The 15,130-nt window shown below is 47.6% G+C and overlaps 1 protein-coding gene across 13 annotated transcripts in view; it reads left to right on the top strand.

Annotated features, from left to right (window-relative positions):
• Window positions 1-15,087, top strand: part of LOC129812983 (MAP/microtubule affinity-regulating kinase 3-like) — a 36,034-nt gene extending 20,947 nt beyond the window's left edge. For 2 of the 13 annotated variants that reach the window (XR_008753093.1, XR_008753092.1), the window contains 12 exons: window positions 1,564-1,634; window positions 3,799-3,855; window positions 4,444-4,680; window positions 4,830-4,970; window positions 6,196-6,295; window positions 7,453-7,565; window positions 7,671-7,818; window positions 7,934-8,136; window positions 8,251-8,354; window positions 10,465-10,722; window positions 11,262-12,494; window positions 14,076-14,094. Coding sequence is in view for 11 of the 13 variants with exons in the window: in XM_055865049.1 (XP_055721024.1) it covers window positions 1,564-1,634; window positions 3,799-3,855; window positions 4,444-4,680; window positions 4,830-4,970; window positions 6,196-6,295; window positions 7,453-7,565; window positions 7,671-7,818; window positions 7,934-8,136; window positions 8,251-8,354; window positions 10,465-10,722; window positions 14,076-14,120; window positions 14,466-14,805 (1,817 nt within the window). In the remaining 2 variants the exon portion in view is untranslated. Of the gene's footprint in view, window positions 1-1,563; window positions 1,635-3,798; window positions 3,856-4,443; window positions 4,681-4,829; window positions 4,971-6,195; window positions 6,296-7,452; window positions 7,566-7,670; window positions 7,819-7,933; window positions 8,137-8,250; window positions 8,355-10,464; window positions 10,723-11,261; window positions 12,495-12,662; window positions 12,717-14,075; window positions 14,121-14,465 lie in introns of those variants that run through there. The other 11 variants (XM_055865051.1, XM_055865048.1, XM_055865049.1 and 8 more) reach the window with 8 other exon arrangements.
• The last annotated feature ends 43 nt before the right edge of the window (window positions 15,088-15,130 follow it).

Raw genomic sequence — 15,130 nt, 5'->3', positions numbered from 1 at the left:
TAAATAGGTTATAAATAATACCAGACAGGCTGTTCTAACTAAAAACAAGGTAAAGCCTTCATTACAGTATAGCAAACATACACATTTGTGAAATTGCTTATCCGACATGTTGTGTGTGGTTTGGTGCTTACGAAGGCTTGGTGCTCATGGAATCAGTAGGCTATTAAACAAACAGGCAACAGAAGCAGGATTTGTCTTATTTCTGTCGATATATTGATGATTTTTAAGCCTGGCACATTTAACAGTTAGGCTACTTTTCTTAGACAATTAAGTCAAAAGGCTGTTTTTCTCATCTCGTCATTCTGCTGCTGCCTCCACAGCATTGTTCTCAACACCAATATGCTGGTTAACTTTGCTATTATGCACAAAGCAACATGGTCTAGGCGCCAACAGTGCACTGATGTGTTTCAGAACCGCTGACAGCGACTGCTATCCTACGCGGGAGAAAGCGCATCTGTTATAAAATATCATTTTTATTAGTGTTGCACCATTGTTCCAACGTAATATAACCATATACAATTTCAGTAGCACATGTCTTAGAGTGATGGACTGTGCCATCCCCACGGCCTCCATAATGGAGTAGTCCACTCAGACAGGTGCCAATTAGACAGGTGTCTTGTACACCATGAAAATATATATTTTTTTTAATTGCTACTGCTCCACTAAAGAAATCTCAGTCAACCAAAAGCCTATTGACCAAACAAACGACCAGTCAACAAAATGGGGTCAGCCCTACAGGAAACATATCATATTCAGTACATTGCAACAGTGGCCACTGGCAACCTACTTCTAGGAAATCTGAAATGTGTGTTGACGCGTCCTGCATTTAGAGCAGAGTTGGAGAGCACTGGTGACTCTCTTTTGCGCACATAGGCCTACAAGCTCGCTCTTTCGCACACACGCTCACTTGCTGCTCCCGCAGATCAACACTGATTGTGTGTGGGAGGGTTTCGGGGATGCAGAACAAAATGTTTTATGGGGCAAGTTGTTAATGCTGGACCCCCCCTTCTCACCCACTAACCTCTCAGCTGCTTTTAGCACACAAGAGAGCTGTGTCACGTTTTAGCATGGACGGGGTTGAGAGAACACAACACAGCTGCGTGGGCTGAAAAAGCATCTGATGTTGTAGCGATACTCAGAAGCTTGTGCCTTCAGGACAGAACTACAGTAAAGGAATTAGAGTTCTGTGTCTCTCTGTCGGTGTGAGGAACAGTTAGGTTCACATGCTCCTCATACTGTGTTTTAAATTGGTTCTTGATTTGATTTGGATTATTCTCTAAACTAGGGCTGTTCAATGTCGGTCCTGGAGGGCCGAAACACTTCTGGTTTTCATCCTCTCCTTCTAATAAGGGTTTCATTCAGACTTGGGACACCGGGTGTGTGCCATTAACTACCAGGTAGAAACAAGACACGGAAGTATTTTGGTCCTCTAGAACCGGAATTGAACAGCCCTGCTCTAAACCTTGACCTTATTTGATGTACAAAGTGTTTTCGTACCGTTTTCCCTTTGAAATACACAGCCTTTAATTGAATATCCTTACTGTTGTCTTCTTTCTCTTGCAGGAGAGGTCTTCGACTACCTTGTTGCACACGGAAGGATGAAGGAAAAAGAGGCCAGGGCTAAATTTAGACAGGTAGGTACAGGACTTTACCCGCAGTGTGCTGGATTCTCATCCTGCCTGCCTGTCTGCCTGCCGATTCCTCACTGGTCAGTGTCCTAAACCACCCAGGATAGACTGCTGTTACTGTTAAGTTATGAGAAATGGCAAAACACAGAGCTCCCCTCATCGCTTATCTATCTCCCACTGACAGTGACACACTGGGGATGTGCTGCCTCCACACAGCGCTCTGCAGTGGGAGGATAGTCAGGCACACTCAGCAATGTCGAGGCTATAGCTAACTACTTCCTTGGTCTGACCGCAGGTTCATCTTTCTGCAGAGTTTCATTGGGAGTGATAAATCTCGAGCAGATGCTCACACAGGAAGTGGAGACCCAGTTTTCTCCAAGCTTCATGTCTACACTCTGTTTCTTAGACATGGTCTCTTTTTAGTTGTATCTGTCTTCTCACTCGACACCACATCTCCTCACCACATCCTTCAACGAGAGGGGTTGTACACCACATCTCCTTACCACATCCTTCACCTAGGGGGGTTGTACACCACATCTCCTTACCACATCCTTCACCTTGGGGGGTTGTACACCACATCCTTCACCTAGAGGGGTTGTACACCACATCTCCTTACCACATCCTTCACCTAGGGGGGTTGTACACCACATCTCCTCACCACATCCTTCACCTAGAGGGGTTGTACACCACATCTCCTTACCACATCCTTCACCTAGGGGGTTGTACACCACATCTCCTCACCACATCCTTCACCTAGGGGGGTTGTACACCACATCTCCTTACCACATCCTTCACCTAGAGGGGTAGTACACCACATCTCCTCACCACATCCTTCACCTAGGGGGGTTGTACACCACATCTCCTCACCACATCCTTCACCTTGGGGGGTTGTACACCACATCTCCTTACCACATCCTTCACCTTGGGGGGTTGTACACCACATCTCCTCACCACATCCTTCAACTAGGGGGGTTGTACACCACATCTCCTCACCACATCCTTCACCTTGGGGGGTTGTACACCACATCTCCTCACCACATCCTTCACCTAGAGGGGTTGTACACCACATCTCCTTACCACATCCTTCACCTAGGGGGGGTTGTACACCACATTTCCTCACCACATCCTTCACCTAGGGGGGTTGTACACCACATCTCCTTACCACATCCTTCACCTAGGGGGGTTGTACACCACATCCTTCACCTAGAGGGGTTGTACACCACATCTCCTTACCACATCCTTCACCTAGAGGGGTTGTACACCACATCTCCTCACCACATCCTTCACTTAGGGGGGTTGTACACCACATCTCCTTACCACATCCTTCACCTAGGGGGGTTGTACACCACATCTCCTCACCACATCCTTCACCTTGGGGGGTTGTACACCACATCTCCTTACCACATCCTTCACCTTGGGGGGTTGTACACCACATCTCCTCACCACATCCTTCACCTTGGGGGGTTGTACACCACATCTCCTTACCACATCCTTCACCTAGAGGGGTTGTACACCACATCTCCTCACCACATCCTTCACCTAGAGGGGTTGTACACCACATCTCCTCACCACATCCTTCACCTAGGGGGGTTGTACACCACATCTCCTTACCACATCCTTCACCTAGAGGGGTAGTACACCACATCTCCTCACCACATCCTTCACCTAGGGGGGTTGTACACCACATCTCCTTACCACATCCTTCACCTAGGGGGGTTGTACACCACATCTCCTTACCACATCCTTCACCTAGGGGGGTTGTACACCACATCTCCTCACCACATCCTTCACCTAGAGGGGTTGTACACCACATCTCCTCACCACATCCTTCACCTTGGGGGGTTGTACACCACATCTCCTTACCACATCCTTCAACTAGGGGGGGTTGTACACATCTCCTCACCACATCCTTCACCTAGGGGGGTTGTACACCACATCCTTCACCTAGAGGGGTTGTACACCACATCTCCTCACCACATCCTTCACCTAGAGGGGTTGTACACCACATCTCCTTACCACATCCTTCACCTTGGGGGGTTGTACACCACATCCTTCACCCAGGGTGGTTGTACACCACATCTCCTCTCCATATCCTTCACCCAGGGGCGGTGTGAAAACTTTGCCAGGTGGAAGACTAACTGTATCACTCTGTATGTGTGTTTCTCTGTAGATCGTTTCTGCTGTGCAGTACTGCCACCAGAAGCACATTGTTCATAGAGACCTGAAGGTAAGGACCCAGTGAGGGTGGGTGAACTAAAGTGGCCAAAGGCGGTGCTTTTTCCTGCTCACATGTTCTCCGTTGCACCACATACTCACTTAAAATGCCGTTCCATTTAGCCAGCCTCTGATATGCTGCCACATGTAGAATAAATATTGATGCTCCTGTATTTTTATCTCAGTTAGCATGAGGGGTCGACCTCAGTGGGAGTTACTCTGTTCAGAGCTCCCATCTCATTTCCATCAGCAGCGTGTCCATACTCTGTAGAGCTTCATGAATGATCCATGAGGACAGATATGTAAGAGCAGAGAGCAGCTGTCTCCCCCTGTGTGTTTGACACTAACTTTGACTTGTAGAGCACTTTGTTTTGTGAGGGGTTTTTCTGTAGAGGGATCAGTAGATATTTTTTGTGCCTTTGACATCTCTACCTCTGATTGGAACTCTACTGTCAGCATGGATCTTTGTGGGTTATTCAAATGTGTTATGCTTTTACCTGTGGCCTAGGTAGTCTGTCACCTCTGTCTTTCAATCTGACGTCCCAGCAACCTCTCACCTCATCACCTCATTCTTCTCTGCCTTCCCCTCCTGTGGCTCTAGGCAGAGAACCTGCTGCTGGATGCAGACATGAACATTAAGATAGCGGACTTTGGCTTCAGTAATGAGTTCACCATGGGGAACAAGCTGGACACGTTCTGTGGCTCCCCACCCTACGCCGCCCCGGAGCTGTTTCAGGGGAAGAAGTACGATGGGCCCGAGGTGGACGTCTGGAGCCTGGGGGTCATCCTCTACACACTGGTCAGCGGCTCTCTGCCCTTCGACGGGCAGAACCTCAAGGTATGTAGAAAGACTCATAGAAATACTTCCACACTCAGTTCCTTTGTCTGTGGGAGATTCATAGTCAGTGAAACATAGGGGTAAAACTTGAGATAAGATGTCCTCACTCCTGTCTCACTCACTCTTTCTCCCGGTCCGTCTCTCTGTAGGAGCTTAGGGAGAGGGTTCTGAGGGGAAAATATCGTATCCCCTTCTACATGTCCACAGACTGCGAGAACCTCCTCAAGCGGTTCCTGGTGCTCAACCCGGCCAAGCGGGGGACTCTCGAGGTGAGAGAGGACAGCGAAAATGTAAATATTCAACACTTTATTCACTCCACCGTGGCATGATGGCACTCCAGAGCATCTCTCCATCCGCCTGCCTGCCATCTCTCCATCCGCCTGCCTGCCATCTCTCCATCCGCCTGCCTGCCATCTCTCCATCCGCATGCCTGCCATCTCTCCATCCGCCTGCCTGCCATCTCTCCATCCGCCTGCCTGCCATCTCTCCATCCGCCTGCCTGCCATCTCTCCATCCGCCTGCCTGCCATCTCTCCATCCGCCTGCCTGCCATCTCTCCATCCGCCTGCCTGCCATCTCTCCATCCGCCTGCCTGCCATCTCTCCATCCGCCTGCCTGCCATCTCTCCATCCGCCTGCCTGCCATCTCTCCATCCGCCTGCCTGCCATCTCTCCATCCGCCTGCCTGCCATCTCTCCATCCGCCTGCCTGCCATCTCTCCATCCGCCTGCCTGCCATCTCTCCATCCGCCTGCCTGCCATCTCTCCATCCGCCTGCCTGCCATCTCTCCATCCGCCTGCCTGCCATCTCTCCGTCCGCCTGCCTGCCATCTCTCCATCCGCCTGCCTGCCATCTCTCCATCCGCCTGCCTGCCATCTCTCCATCCACCTCTCCATTCCTTGGGCCGGCATCTGCTCGACACTCATCACACCGCTCTCTTTTTGTACTGATTATATATTCTCCATTCTCTTTCTCTCCTCTGTTGGCACAATACATAATTCATGATCCCTCTTGTTTTTATCTTTCTTGTTTTCTGAGTTTTAGGCAGAGCAAAATGCAGGCACCAGCACATAGTTGTCTTGGTTTCTGTGTGTTCACGTTATGTGTGCATCCGTTATGTCACATCCATCCTCATCCCTCTTGACACTAGAAGTTCAGATTACATACAGTCCTGCATTGAAAGATGTCATTTAGAAGAGATATCGGCCTCGTGGTTGTACATTTCCTATTATCATTATCTTGTAAACCCATCGTACACGACCGTCCGATTGATTGGTGAATTTGTTTGAGAATTAGATTAGACTGACTTTAAATGACGATTCAGCTTTCAAACAGTGGAGCATTGATTCGAATCAAAATCTCATTTCCAATTCTTATTTTTAGAGGAAATCACAATTCAATTTGTTATTTGAGTGCAATGAGGTGAAATAAGTGAACCTTTAAGTGGATTTAAGAAAGCGATCATGAGTTAAAGGACCCTGTTTTATGAGGACTCTTTTTTTAACATTTTATTTCAGCAAATCATGAAAGACCGCTGGATCAATGCGGGATCGGAGGAGGACGAGCTCAAGCCTTTCGTAGAACCAGAACAGGACATCGCAGATCAGAAGAGAATAGGTACTAAGAGGAGAAAACGACTCTTGTTTTTGAGCTGCACGAACTCTAACGTGTGGAGGCAGCAGCACAGCAACATAATCGCTCTCAGTATTTTAGCACTTTACAGTTTTCAAAAGAAAAAGATAAAACGCAGCATAAAAACTACTTCTGCAAGAGCCTCCGAGAGGGAGAGACACACGAGACAGAGAGAACATCCACATCTTGGCCTGGATAAAAGCACTAAGGGGTAGAGGGAGGGGGAGAGAGGGTGTACATGCTGAAAGATGTCCTCTGGAGTGTGGGGGTATTGCATAACAGCAGCTGGGATTTCTGTCAGAGCACGTTGGTTAGAGGGAGCTGCCAGTCACCTAGCGCAGAGAGAAAGAGAGCGGGCGGGAGGGAAAAATGAAATGATGCACATGTTTCACTGAGGGCTCTGTAGTCTAGTGGAGAGAGATCACGTTTCAGGGCGTTCCCCATCTCATTCACCCAGTGGAGAAGCACTGACTCCTCAGTGGGTTTAGTGAAGCCTGATCTGCCTGAACACATTGATTGTGGAGCACTGTATAGCCTAGTGGGGAGATGGATAGATGGAGCTGATGTATGGTGGAACTGCCGCTCCGGGAGCTTCCCCACCTGGCATGCTCCTCTCAATGTGATGCAAGTAGCGCAGTGGGGGTGTAATCACTCCCCATCTTCCACTGCCTCCCAACCAATCACTTCCACCCCCGCTGTGCTGCTTGCATCACCTGTCCTCCTCTGCTAACGGATGGGGCAAGAGGGAGGAGGGGGGCCGGGTGATGACACCTGAGCTAGAATGCAATGCTGACTCACTCGCATGATGAGGTTGCTGCTACATTTAATAAGTGGTGGAACATCTCTTGTCGTTATGGTGAAAAAGGAAGATATAATATGTTTGCTTTAAATGAGTCAGAGGAGCAAGTGTGCGTAATTGCTTATGAATTGTTTATCTATGTAGAACACACTAAGGATGTGGGCTGCTATTGGTTGCTGATACTGGCGAATAAAGACCTTTCTGGTATTATGGCATTCATTTTGGGCTGCAGGATTGGGGTCAATTCCATTAAATGAAAAGTCCCTTAAAATAAGACAGTTTTTGACAGTGCTTGTGGAGGCCAGGGCTGTATATGTGAACTTATGTCTCTGTACTGTTCCAGATGTAATGGTGGGGATGGGCTTCTCTCCAGAGGATATCCAGGAGTCTCTGGCCAAGATGAAGTATGATGAGATCACTGCCACCTACCTGCTGCTGGGGAGGAAGTCTTCTGAGGTCAGAGCAACACAATGGATAGTTGTTGATGTCTTTGCTCTAGTGCTTAGTATATCCATTAGTGTCCAATCTTTTGAATGTGTGTGTTTGTAACCTTTGACCTAGCTGGAGCCAAGTGTTTCAACCTCCAGCAGCAACCTGTCCCTGGCTAAGCCCCGGCCCACCAGCGAGCTCAATGGCCAGTCCCCCTCACACCTCAAAGTCCAGCGGAGCGTCTCCTCCAACCAGAAACAGAGACGCTACAGTGATCAGGGTGAGACACTCTATCAGTCAGTCATTAACAACCATTCAGAGGGAATTCTCATCTTTGACAAATGCGTTTCAGCTCTACCATTTCCTCTTTTCCTCGTTTTCTCTCTCTTCTCCAGTGGGTCAGAATGTTGCCCCAGGTTCAGGACACCCTAAGAGGAGCCAGACCAGCACGGCCGAAAACAACATCAAAGAGGAGGGAGGGCGCAGTGTCCCCGGGGGGCGCTGTGTCCCCCCACCCAGCCCCTTGCTGGGGAACGCCAACAACCCCAACAAGGCTGATATTCCCAATGGCAGGAAGGGGGTTACCACTGTTCCCAACGTGAGTGTCTGCTATTCCATCCCATTATCAATTGTATAACATATTCTTACACTTGAAGTGGGGATGAATCCTCCATTCCGATATGATGATTTGTGATATTATTCCACCCTGCAGAATAACACTGGCTCTGACGGGATGACGAGGAGAAACACGTACGTGTGCAGCGACAGGAACGCTATGGACTGTCTCTCTGTCATTCCCAATGGGAAGGAGAACAGGTAAGGAACAGGCTAGAATTTTACTGTGTTCCCTGTGTTCTCCACATGGCATCAGCATTCAACACAGCACCTTCACTGTTTCTCCCCCCAGGGGCACAGAGGAGGGAACTATGTGTATCAATACTGTTATTATTGAGAGAAGTTATTGAAGAAAAACAAGACCAGGCCTCCAGGGGAGAAATATCCTCAATGTTGTGCTCTTCATCTACTTTCCCCCCATCGCTTCTCTACTTTCCCCCCATCGCTTCTCTACTTTCCCCCCATCGCTTCTCTACTTTCCCCCCATCGCTTCTCTACTTTCCCCCCATCGCTTCTCTACTTTCCCCCCATCGCTTCTCTACTTTCCCCCATCGCTTCTCTACTTTCCCCCCATCGCTTCTCTACTTTCCCCCCATCGCTTCTCTACTTTCCCCCCATCGCTTCTCTACTTTCCCCCCATGTCTTCTCTACTTCCCCCCCATGGCGTCTCTACTTCCCCCCCATGGCGTCTCTACTTCTCCCCCATGGCGTATCTACTTCCCCCCCATTGCTTTTCTACTTTCCCCCCATTGCTTTTCTACTTCCCCCCCATGGCGTCTCTACTTTCCCCCCATTGCTTCTCTACTTTCCCCCCATTGCTTTTCTACTTTCCCCCCATTGCTTCTCTACTTTCCCCCCATGGCTTCTCTACTTTCCCCCCATGGCTTCTCTACTTCCCCCCCATGGCTTCTCTACTTTCCCCCCCATGGCTTCTCTACTTTCCCCCCATGGCTTCTCTACTTTCCCCCCATGGCTTCTCTACTTTCCCCCCCATGGCTTCTCTACTTTCCCCCCCATGGCTTCTCTACTTTCCCCCCCATGGCTTCTCTACTTTCCCCCCCATGGCTTCTCTACTTCCCCCCCATGGCTTCTCTACTCCCCCCACCCCCATATGGCTTCTCTACTCCCCCCCCCCCATGGCTTCTACTTCCCCCCCCCCCCCCCATGGCTTCTCTACTTTCCCCCCCATGGCTTCTCTACTTTCCCCCCCATGGCTTCTCTACTTTCCCCCCCATGGCTTCTCTACTTTCCCCCCCATGGCTTCTCTACTTTCCCCCCCATGGCTTCTCTACTTCCTCACCACCACTTCTCTTTTTTGGCCCCTTTTTTCCTCCCCCCCAACCTTCTGGTTTCTTCGTGGTCTGGTCGTGTCCCAGTATGACTGAGACGTATGCCTGTGTGATGATTAGCCCGTCCTCTGGCTTTGCCCCCGTGTTGACTGGCTCGCCCACCTCGGTCCAGCTGAGGTACCAGGCCTCTGACCCTCTGTCTGCCTTCCCCTCAGACTCAGACTGGGCCACACTGCCCCACTCCCACTCTGGACTTCTGTAAGCCCAAGTAAGATGGCAGGCAGGGCCTCCAACTGTCTGTCTGACCTCTCACCTCCCAAGTGTAGACCCGTCTCACTGTCTCAGGCCCTCTCTAACCCACGACAAGGCTCACACATGCATCCCTTTCATGGACTCCATCTCTAAGCGTTGTGATGATGTCATCTCTCCCTCTCTCTAACCTCTTGTAGGAGACAGCCCCACCCTTTATTATACACACTCCTCTGTTCCCTAATTTTTCCTTCATCGTCTGCTTGGACCTGTGATCCCTGGTCTGGCCCGGGTCCTGGTCTGGCTCTGGTCCTGGTCCTGGTCCTGGTCTGGCTCTGGTCCTGGTCTGGCCCTGGTCTGGTCCTGGTCTGGCTCTGGCCCTGGTCTGGCCCTGGCCTGGCCCTGGCCTGGCCCTGGTCTGGTCCTGGCACTGGCAGCTCCACTACCTACCTCTGGCTTGACTATCCAAACCTGTGCTAGTCACTCCATGTTTCACCAACAAGTTTTCCTCTCTTTGTTTAGTTCTATCTGGATATTAGTACTCCAACTCACTTCAACAATATCACACTATAGTGAATTACTAGAATAACTCTAAATGAACATTATTGACACAGATTAGATGTCATTTTAGAATTTAGAGTTTAGGACTTGAAGGTAAGGTACTGGTGATATGATAATGGCCCAGCTGTTGATTCTATGTATAGAACTGGTATGTACAGGCAGGTGTTTGTCTTTCTTCTCCGTCTGATCTCTTCCCTCCGTCCTCCCTGCAGTGTGGCCGTGTCTCCTGGCCAGCGGAACCCTGTGGCATCCACCCACAGTATCACCACGCCAGACAGACTACGTTTCCCACGAGGCACGGCGAGCCGCAGCACCTTCCACAGTGGTCAGCTGAAGGAGCGCCGCACGGCTACCTACAACGGGCCCCCAGCCTCACCCACCCTGTCCCAAGACGCAGCGCCCCTTTCCCAGACCCGCAGCCGCGGCTCCAGCAACCTCTTCTCCAAACTCACCTCCAAACTCACACGCAGGTAGGTGTCCGGGACTACAGCTTCATGCCACTCAATTCAACTATGAGTCCAAGCCCCTAAAATATACTATGACTATATCTAGCTAAATGGTTTGTTTTTAATCCTTCTGAGTGGGCTTTGAACGGCGTGCTTTTTAGCATCATGAATCACATTGTGTGGAACATCCACAGTCCTACTAACAATAGATTGTTCCAGAAGCACTGATAACGTAGCCTGGGTGCCAGTCTGAGAAAGACATCAAATTAAACATACCTCAAGTGTAAACCAGCAGGGAAAACCCACTTGAATTTTTGTCCAGACTGAGTAGATTGAACACATCTCAGACAGGCAGCCAGGCGACTGTCAACAATTCGGGGTTGTCCCGAGACTAACCTGACATTAGGAATAGAAATCAACATATGTCATTTGAACCTTCTCCTCCTCGCCATTGATTCCAACCACCCTGTTTCTTTTCACTCATTTCAAGTTTCAACCAATCATATTCTTTCAGTTTCTTGCCTCATTTCACTGTTTCTGTGTGTTTGCTGATTCTGTTGTAGAAACATTTCCTTTAGGTTTACGAAAAGGTAGGACCCCCTATTACCTTCAGTGTGTGCAATTAATCAACTAAAACCAGTACTAGGACAAGCTGGAACTGACATACTGCTTAGAACCTCTGTTTTGTGACAGTGATTGGTCTTAGGCTTCTGGAGTTAACGATGGGTTAGATTGTAAGGGCAGTGTTGCTCTCTCAATCGGTCAGTTAGTCAAAAAATCCATCAACAGCCAACAGAAAGCTTGACACTAATCAATCTCCAATGCATGCAGTGGGGACAGTCCTGCTTACAAAGTTGCTATTGACTCTGATTTGTTTTTAACAAAGTAATGATTGATCTGTATTGAACTGTTGTTCCAGGTAAGTTTGTGTTTTTTATGTAGACAGATATGTGCTTGAAAGGTAGACTGATTATATTTGTCTATTCTAACTTTTGCTGTACCTTATTAGTTATGACCAATGCTCCCTATAATAACTTTGCTGGCTTGTAGGAATGTGATCGACTTTGTGATGTGGCGATGCAGGATATAGAGTATTCAGATAAGAATTATTGTTTATAAGGCTTTGGGAACTTCAGTTTGTAATATTTCTTTGTGGAGTCGTGTTCACTTGTTGGGAACCGAGAGGGTTGTGAAATACTTTTTGTGAACCAGGCGTTCTGATGAGCAAGATCAGAGGGATTTATGTCTTGATACATCAATTTGTAAACATTTACAAGCAGATGGTCTGGCAGATCAGGATATGTTGTTTACAAAGCTGGGACAATAGGCAAAGCTCTCCCACCATACCTCCTCTTCAGACATAACCTTCTGTTCTTCAGTCTGATTAAGTGACACACTGACATCTAGTGGCTACCAGAAGTTCTACATCTTGGGAAGTTGTCACCTTTTGCAACACTTCCATATTTCTTCATTCACCAGGTCCTTGTCACTCATTTCATTTCTCTGTTGATTCTTATTTCTGCACAGAGTAACATCCTGGAAACGATTGGTTTAAGTATAGGGAAGGAAGTCTCTTGTCTCAGTAGTAGGCAATGCGCTTTGATTTCTGTTCCCTCCCTTCACTCTTCTCACTATTGTACTGCTGTGTGCCAATGTTTCCCTGACCTTTCTGTGCCTTTTAACCTTGGACCTTTTCACTGCTCTTCCTCCCTTCAGGGTCAGTATTGACCCGACCAAACGGCAGATGGCCAAATCAGGGCCTGCCATCCCTTCTGCCCAGGGAGCAAAGACTCTTAGTAAGTCTTCTGTTCACCCACCTCTCCCCTTCTTTTCTCCCCCTTTTTCTTCTTCCTTGTCATCCTGGCATCATCGGCCTGTGATCATGTCGAACATCAAGCTTCTTTCTCTGTTCATGTATCCGTAAAAAATACAAGCTTTTTTTCAGAATCCATTTTTTCTTCCAGATTCAGCAGCAGAAGATATAGAGAATTGTAGGAAGTCGCAGATGGAGACCTAGAGTAAGGGATCATTTCAACCCTTATGTCCCCACAAGAGTTAGTGTCAGAGTTCTGTGTGGAGAGAACGAATTTGTATACACACCCCAACACAGTCACATTCCCTTCTCTCCAGTATGTGTATGTGACAGACACTCCCAGCCCCTCTCCCTGTCCCAGATAAAGTCTCAGACCTTTTTGTGTCCCTCATCCCCCTGGCTTGAGGCTGATATCTTGCCCACTAACTAATACCCCTCCAGGAATCTAACTTCCTCTACCCTCCCGTAGAATCATTTCAAGGCTAGTCTGCGTGTGTGGAGCACAAAACTCATTAGGGTCTGGACCTGGTATTCAGTCCCTGTCTACAATGGCCCTATGACTGGTTGCCTGATTGTCTTTTTAACCAACCACCCTCTTCTTTGGGGTGGCAGGTAGCCGAGTGGTTAGAGCGTTGGGCCAGTAACCGAAAGGTTGCTAGATCAAATCCCCGAGCTGACAATGTAAAAATCTTTCGTTCTGCCCCTGAACAAGGCAGTTAACCCATTGTTCCTAGGCCGTCATTGTAAATACTAATTTGTTCTTAACTGACTTGCCTTGTTAAACAAAGGTTAAATAAAACAATTAAAATACAAATATGAATTCTTGAAACATCCAGTGTCACGCCGAAAGAAGAAACATCGGACTAGGGGACCTCTGTTCTGCTGTCTGTCTAGAGTAGACCGCATGAGTCCTCCCACAATAGCCCCAGTCTGCATGCACTGACCCAAATGCTGCGTTCGTAACAAAGTGGGTGGTGGGAATTTACCAGTTGTAAACAGTTGGAACATCACATGATTTTAACTAATTGAGAAACGCTGATTGGCTAATGGCCAACAAGCTGTGTAAACCATAAACAAATTATAGTGTTAAAAAAACATATTAACAGAGAGCTTTTTATAAATAATGTTTTGTTGCATTTAACTGCTGTTCTCGAGGTCATTTATTTAGAAGGTGACATCAGAATGAGAGAAGTGAGCTCAGGATGATAGACGAGTTTCCCACTTGTAATTTCCAGTTTGAGGTCCGTTGAAGTGGATTTTTTCCAGTCGTATGTGGTAAATTCCCACTTGGTTACGAACACAGCATAATTGTGTGCGCAAACGTGTGGGTGTGTGGACTGTAGTTCCACTGTATGATTTTGTTTTTGTCGTGTTGGGGTGAATCTCTTCACGTCACCAAGCTGTCATACCATCATTCAACACATTTCCATTTGTGTATCCCCTTGCTCTGTCATCTGTTTAAGTGCTTTTTTTTGTTCCTTTGCTATTACAAAATACTCTTTTGGAAGTCCACATTTAGTGTTTTTTCACTTCTAATCTTGCTCTGCTCCCTCAACTGTCACAGAGTCTCAACCGAGTTTGAAAGAAACGGGAGATTTGAGAGCTCAAGGTGAGGTGTAGGTTGCTTTCTCAGCCTGATATTCCTGTGACTATAGGCTTGATATCACTTCTCCCAGGCCCAGCTCTGTTCTCCGTTCATTTTGTCAGTCAACCAATAGTTCACTCTGTCAATTCATAGGGTTTACCCATGCCTCACCTTTTCCTCATTGAGTATGGTGCTTCATGATCTGTTTATTGCATGCTCTGCTAATTGACCCTTTGATGATCAACACCTTGCATTACTTTGTCTATTCATGGAAGACCCTTTTAAAACATATTGAAGGAAATACTGTTATACAGATAGGAAAATGCACAGCTTTAGTGAATTCAACTTTTTCGATCTCCTTCCTACCAGTCGCCATGTACCTGGGGATCAGAAAGGGGAAAGTAAAGACGGTAAACCCCGCTCCCTCAGATTCACTTGGAGTATGAGGAACACCAGTTCCATGGAGCCTTGTGACATCATGCGGGAGATACGCAAGGTGCTCGAGGCCAACAATTGTGACTACGAACAGCAAGAGTGTTTCCTGCTGCTCTGTGTCCATGGCAATGCTGAGAACCTTGTCCAATGGGTGATGGAGGTGTGCAAGCTGCCCCGCCTCTCCCTCAATGGCGTGAGATTCAAGAGGATATCAGGCTCATCCATCGCTTTTAAAAACATTGCTTCCAAAGTCACCAATGAGTTAGAGCTATGAACAAAAAGGGTGAAAGTATAAGCTGTACAATCTTTTTTTTTACAAAATACTGAGTATGTATTGAATGAGTTTGGCAATAATCACTGAATTACTAAAGTATATAATCTGGTTGTATATGGTTTGTCATCATGAAAGTTAACCTTTTCAGAGTAAATAATGAATCTGACTTAAGACAGCCACACATTGTTATACACCATTTCAAAGAATGTATAAGAGATGGAGTTCATGTAAATGCTCACATGGTAAGATCACCAATGTCTCAATAAAATTCTGTAAACTTGGCATATTTAAGTTCTAATCTGAGGATGTGCAACTTCAAAGATGG

This window comes from Salvelinus fontinalis, chromosome 16 (assembly GCF_029448725.1).
Source record: "Salvelinus fontinalis isolate EN_2023a chromosome 16, ASM2944872v1, whole genome shotgun sequence".
Lineage (NCBI taxonomy): Eukaryota > Metazoa > Chordata > Actinopteri > Salmoniformes > Salmonidae > Salvelinus > Salvelinus fontinalis.
This window is presented reverse-complemented; position numbering and strand designations above follow the sequence as displayed.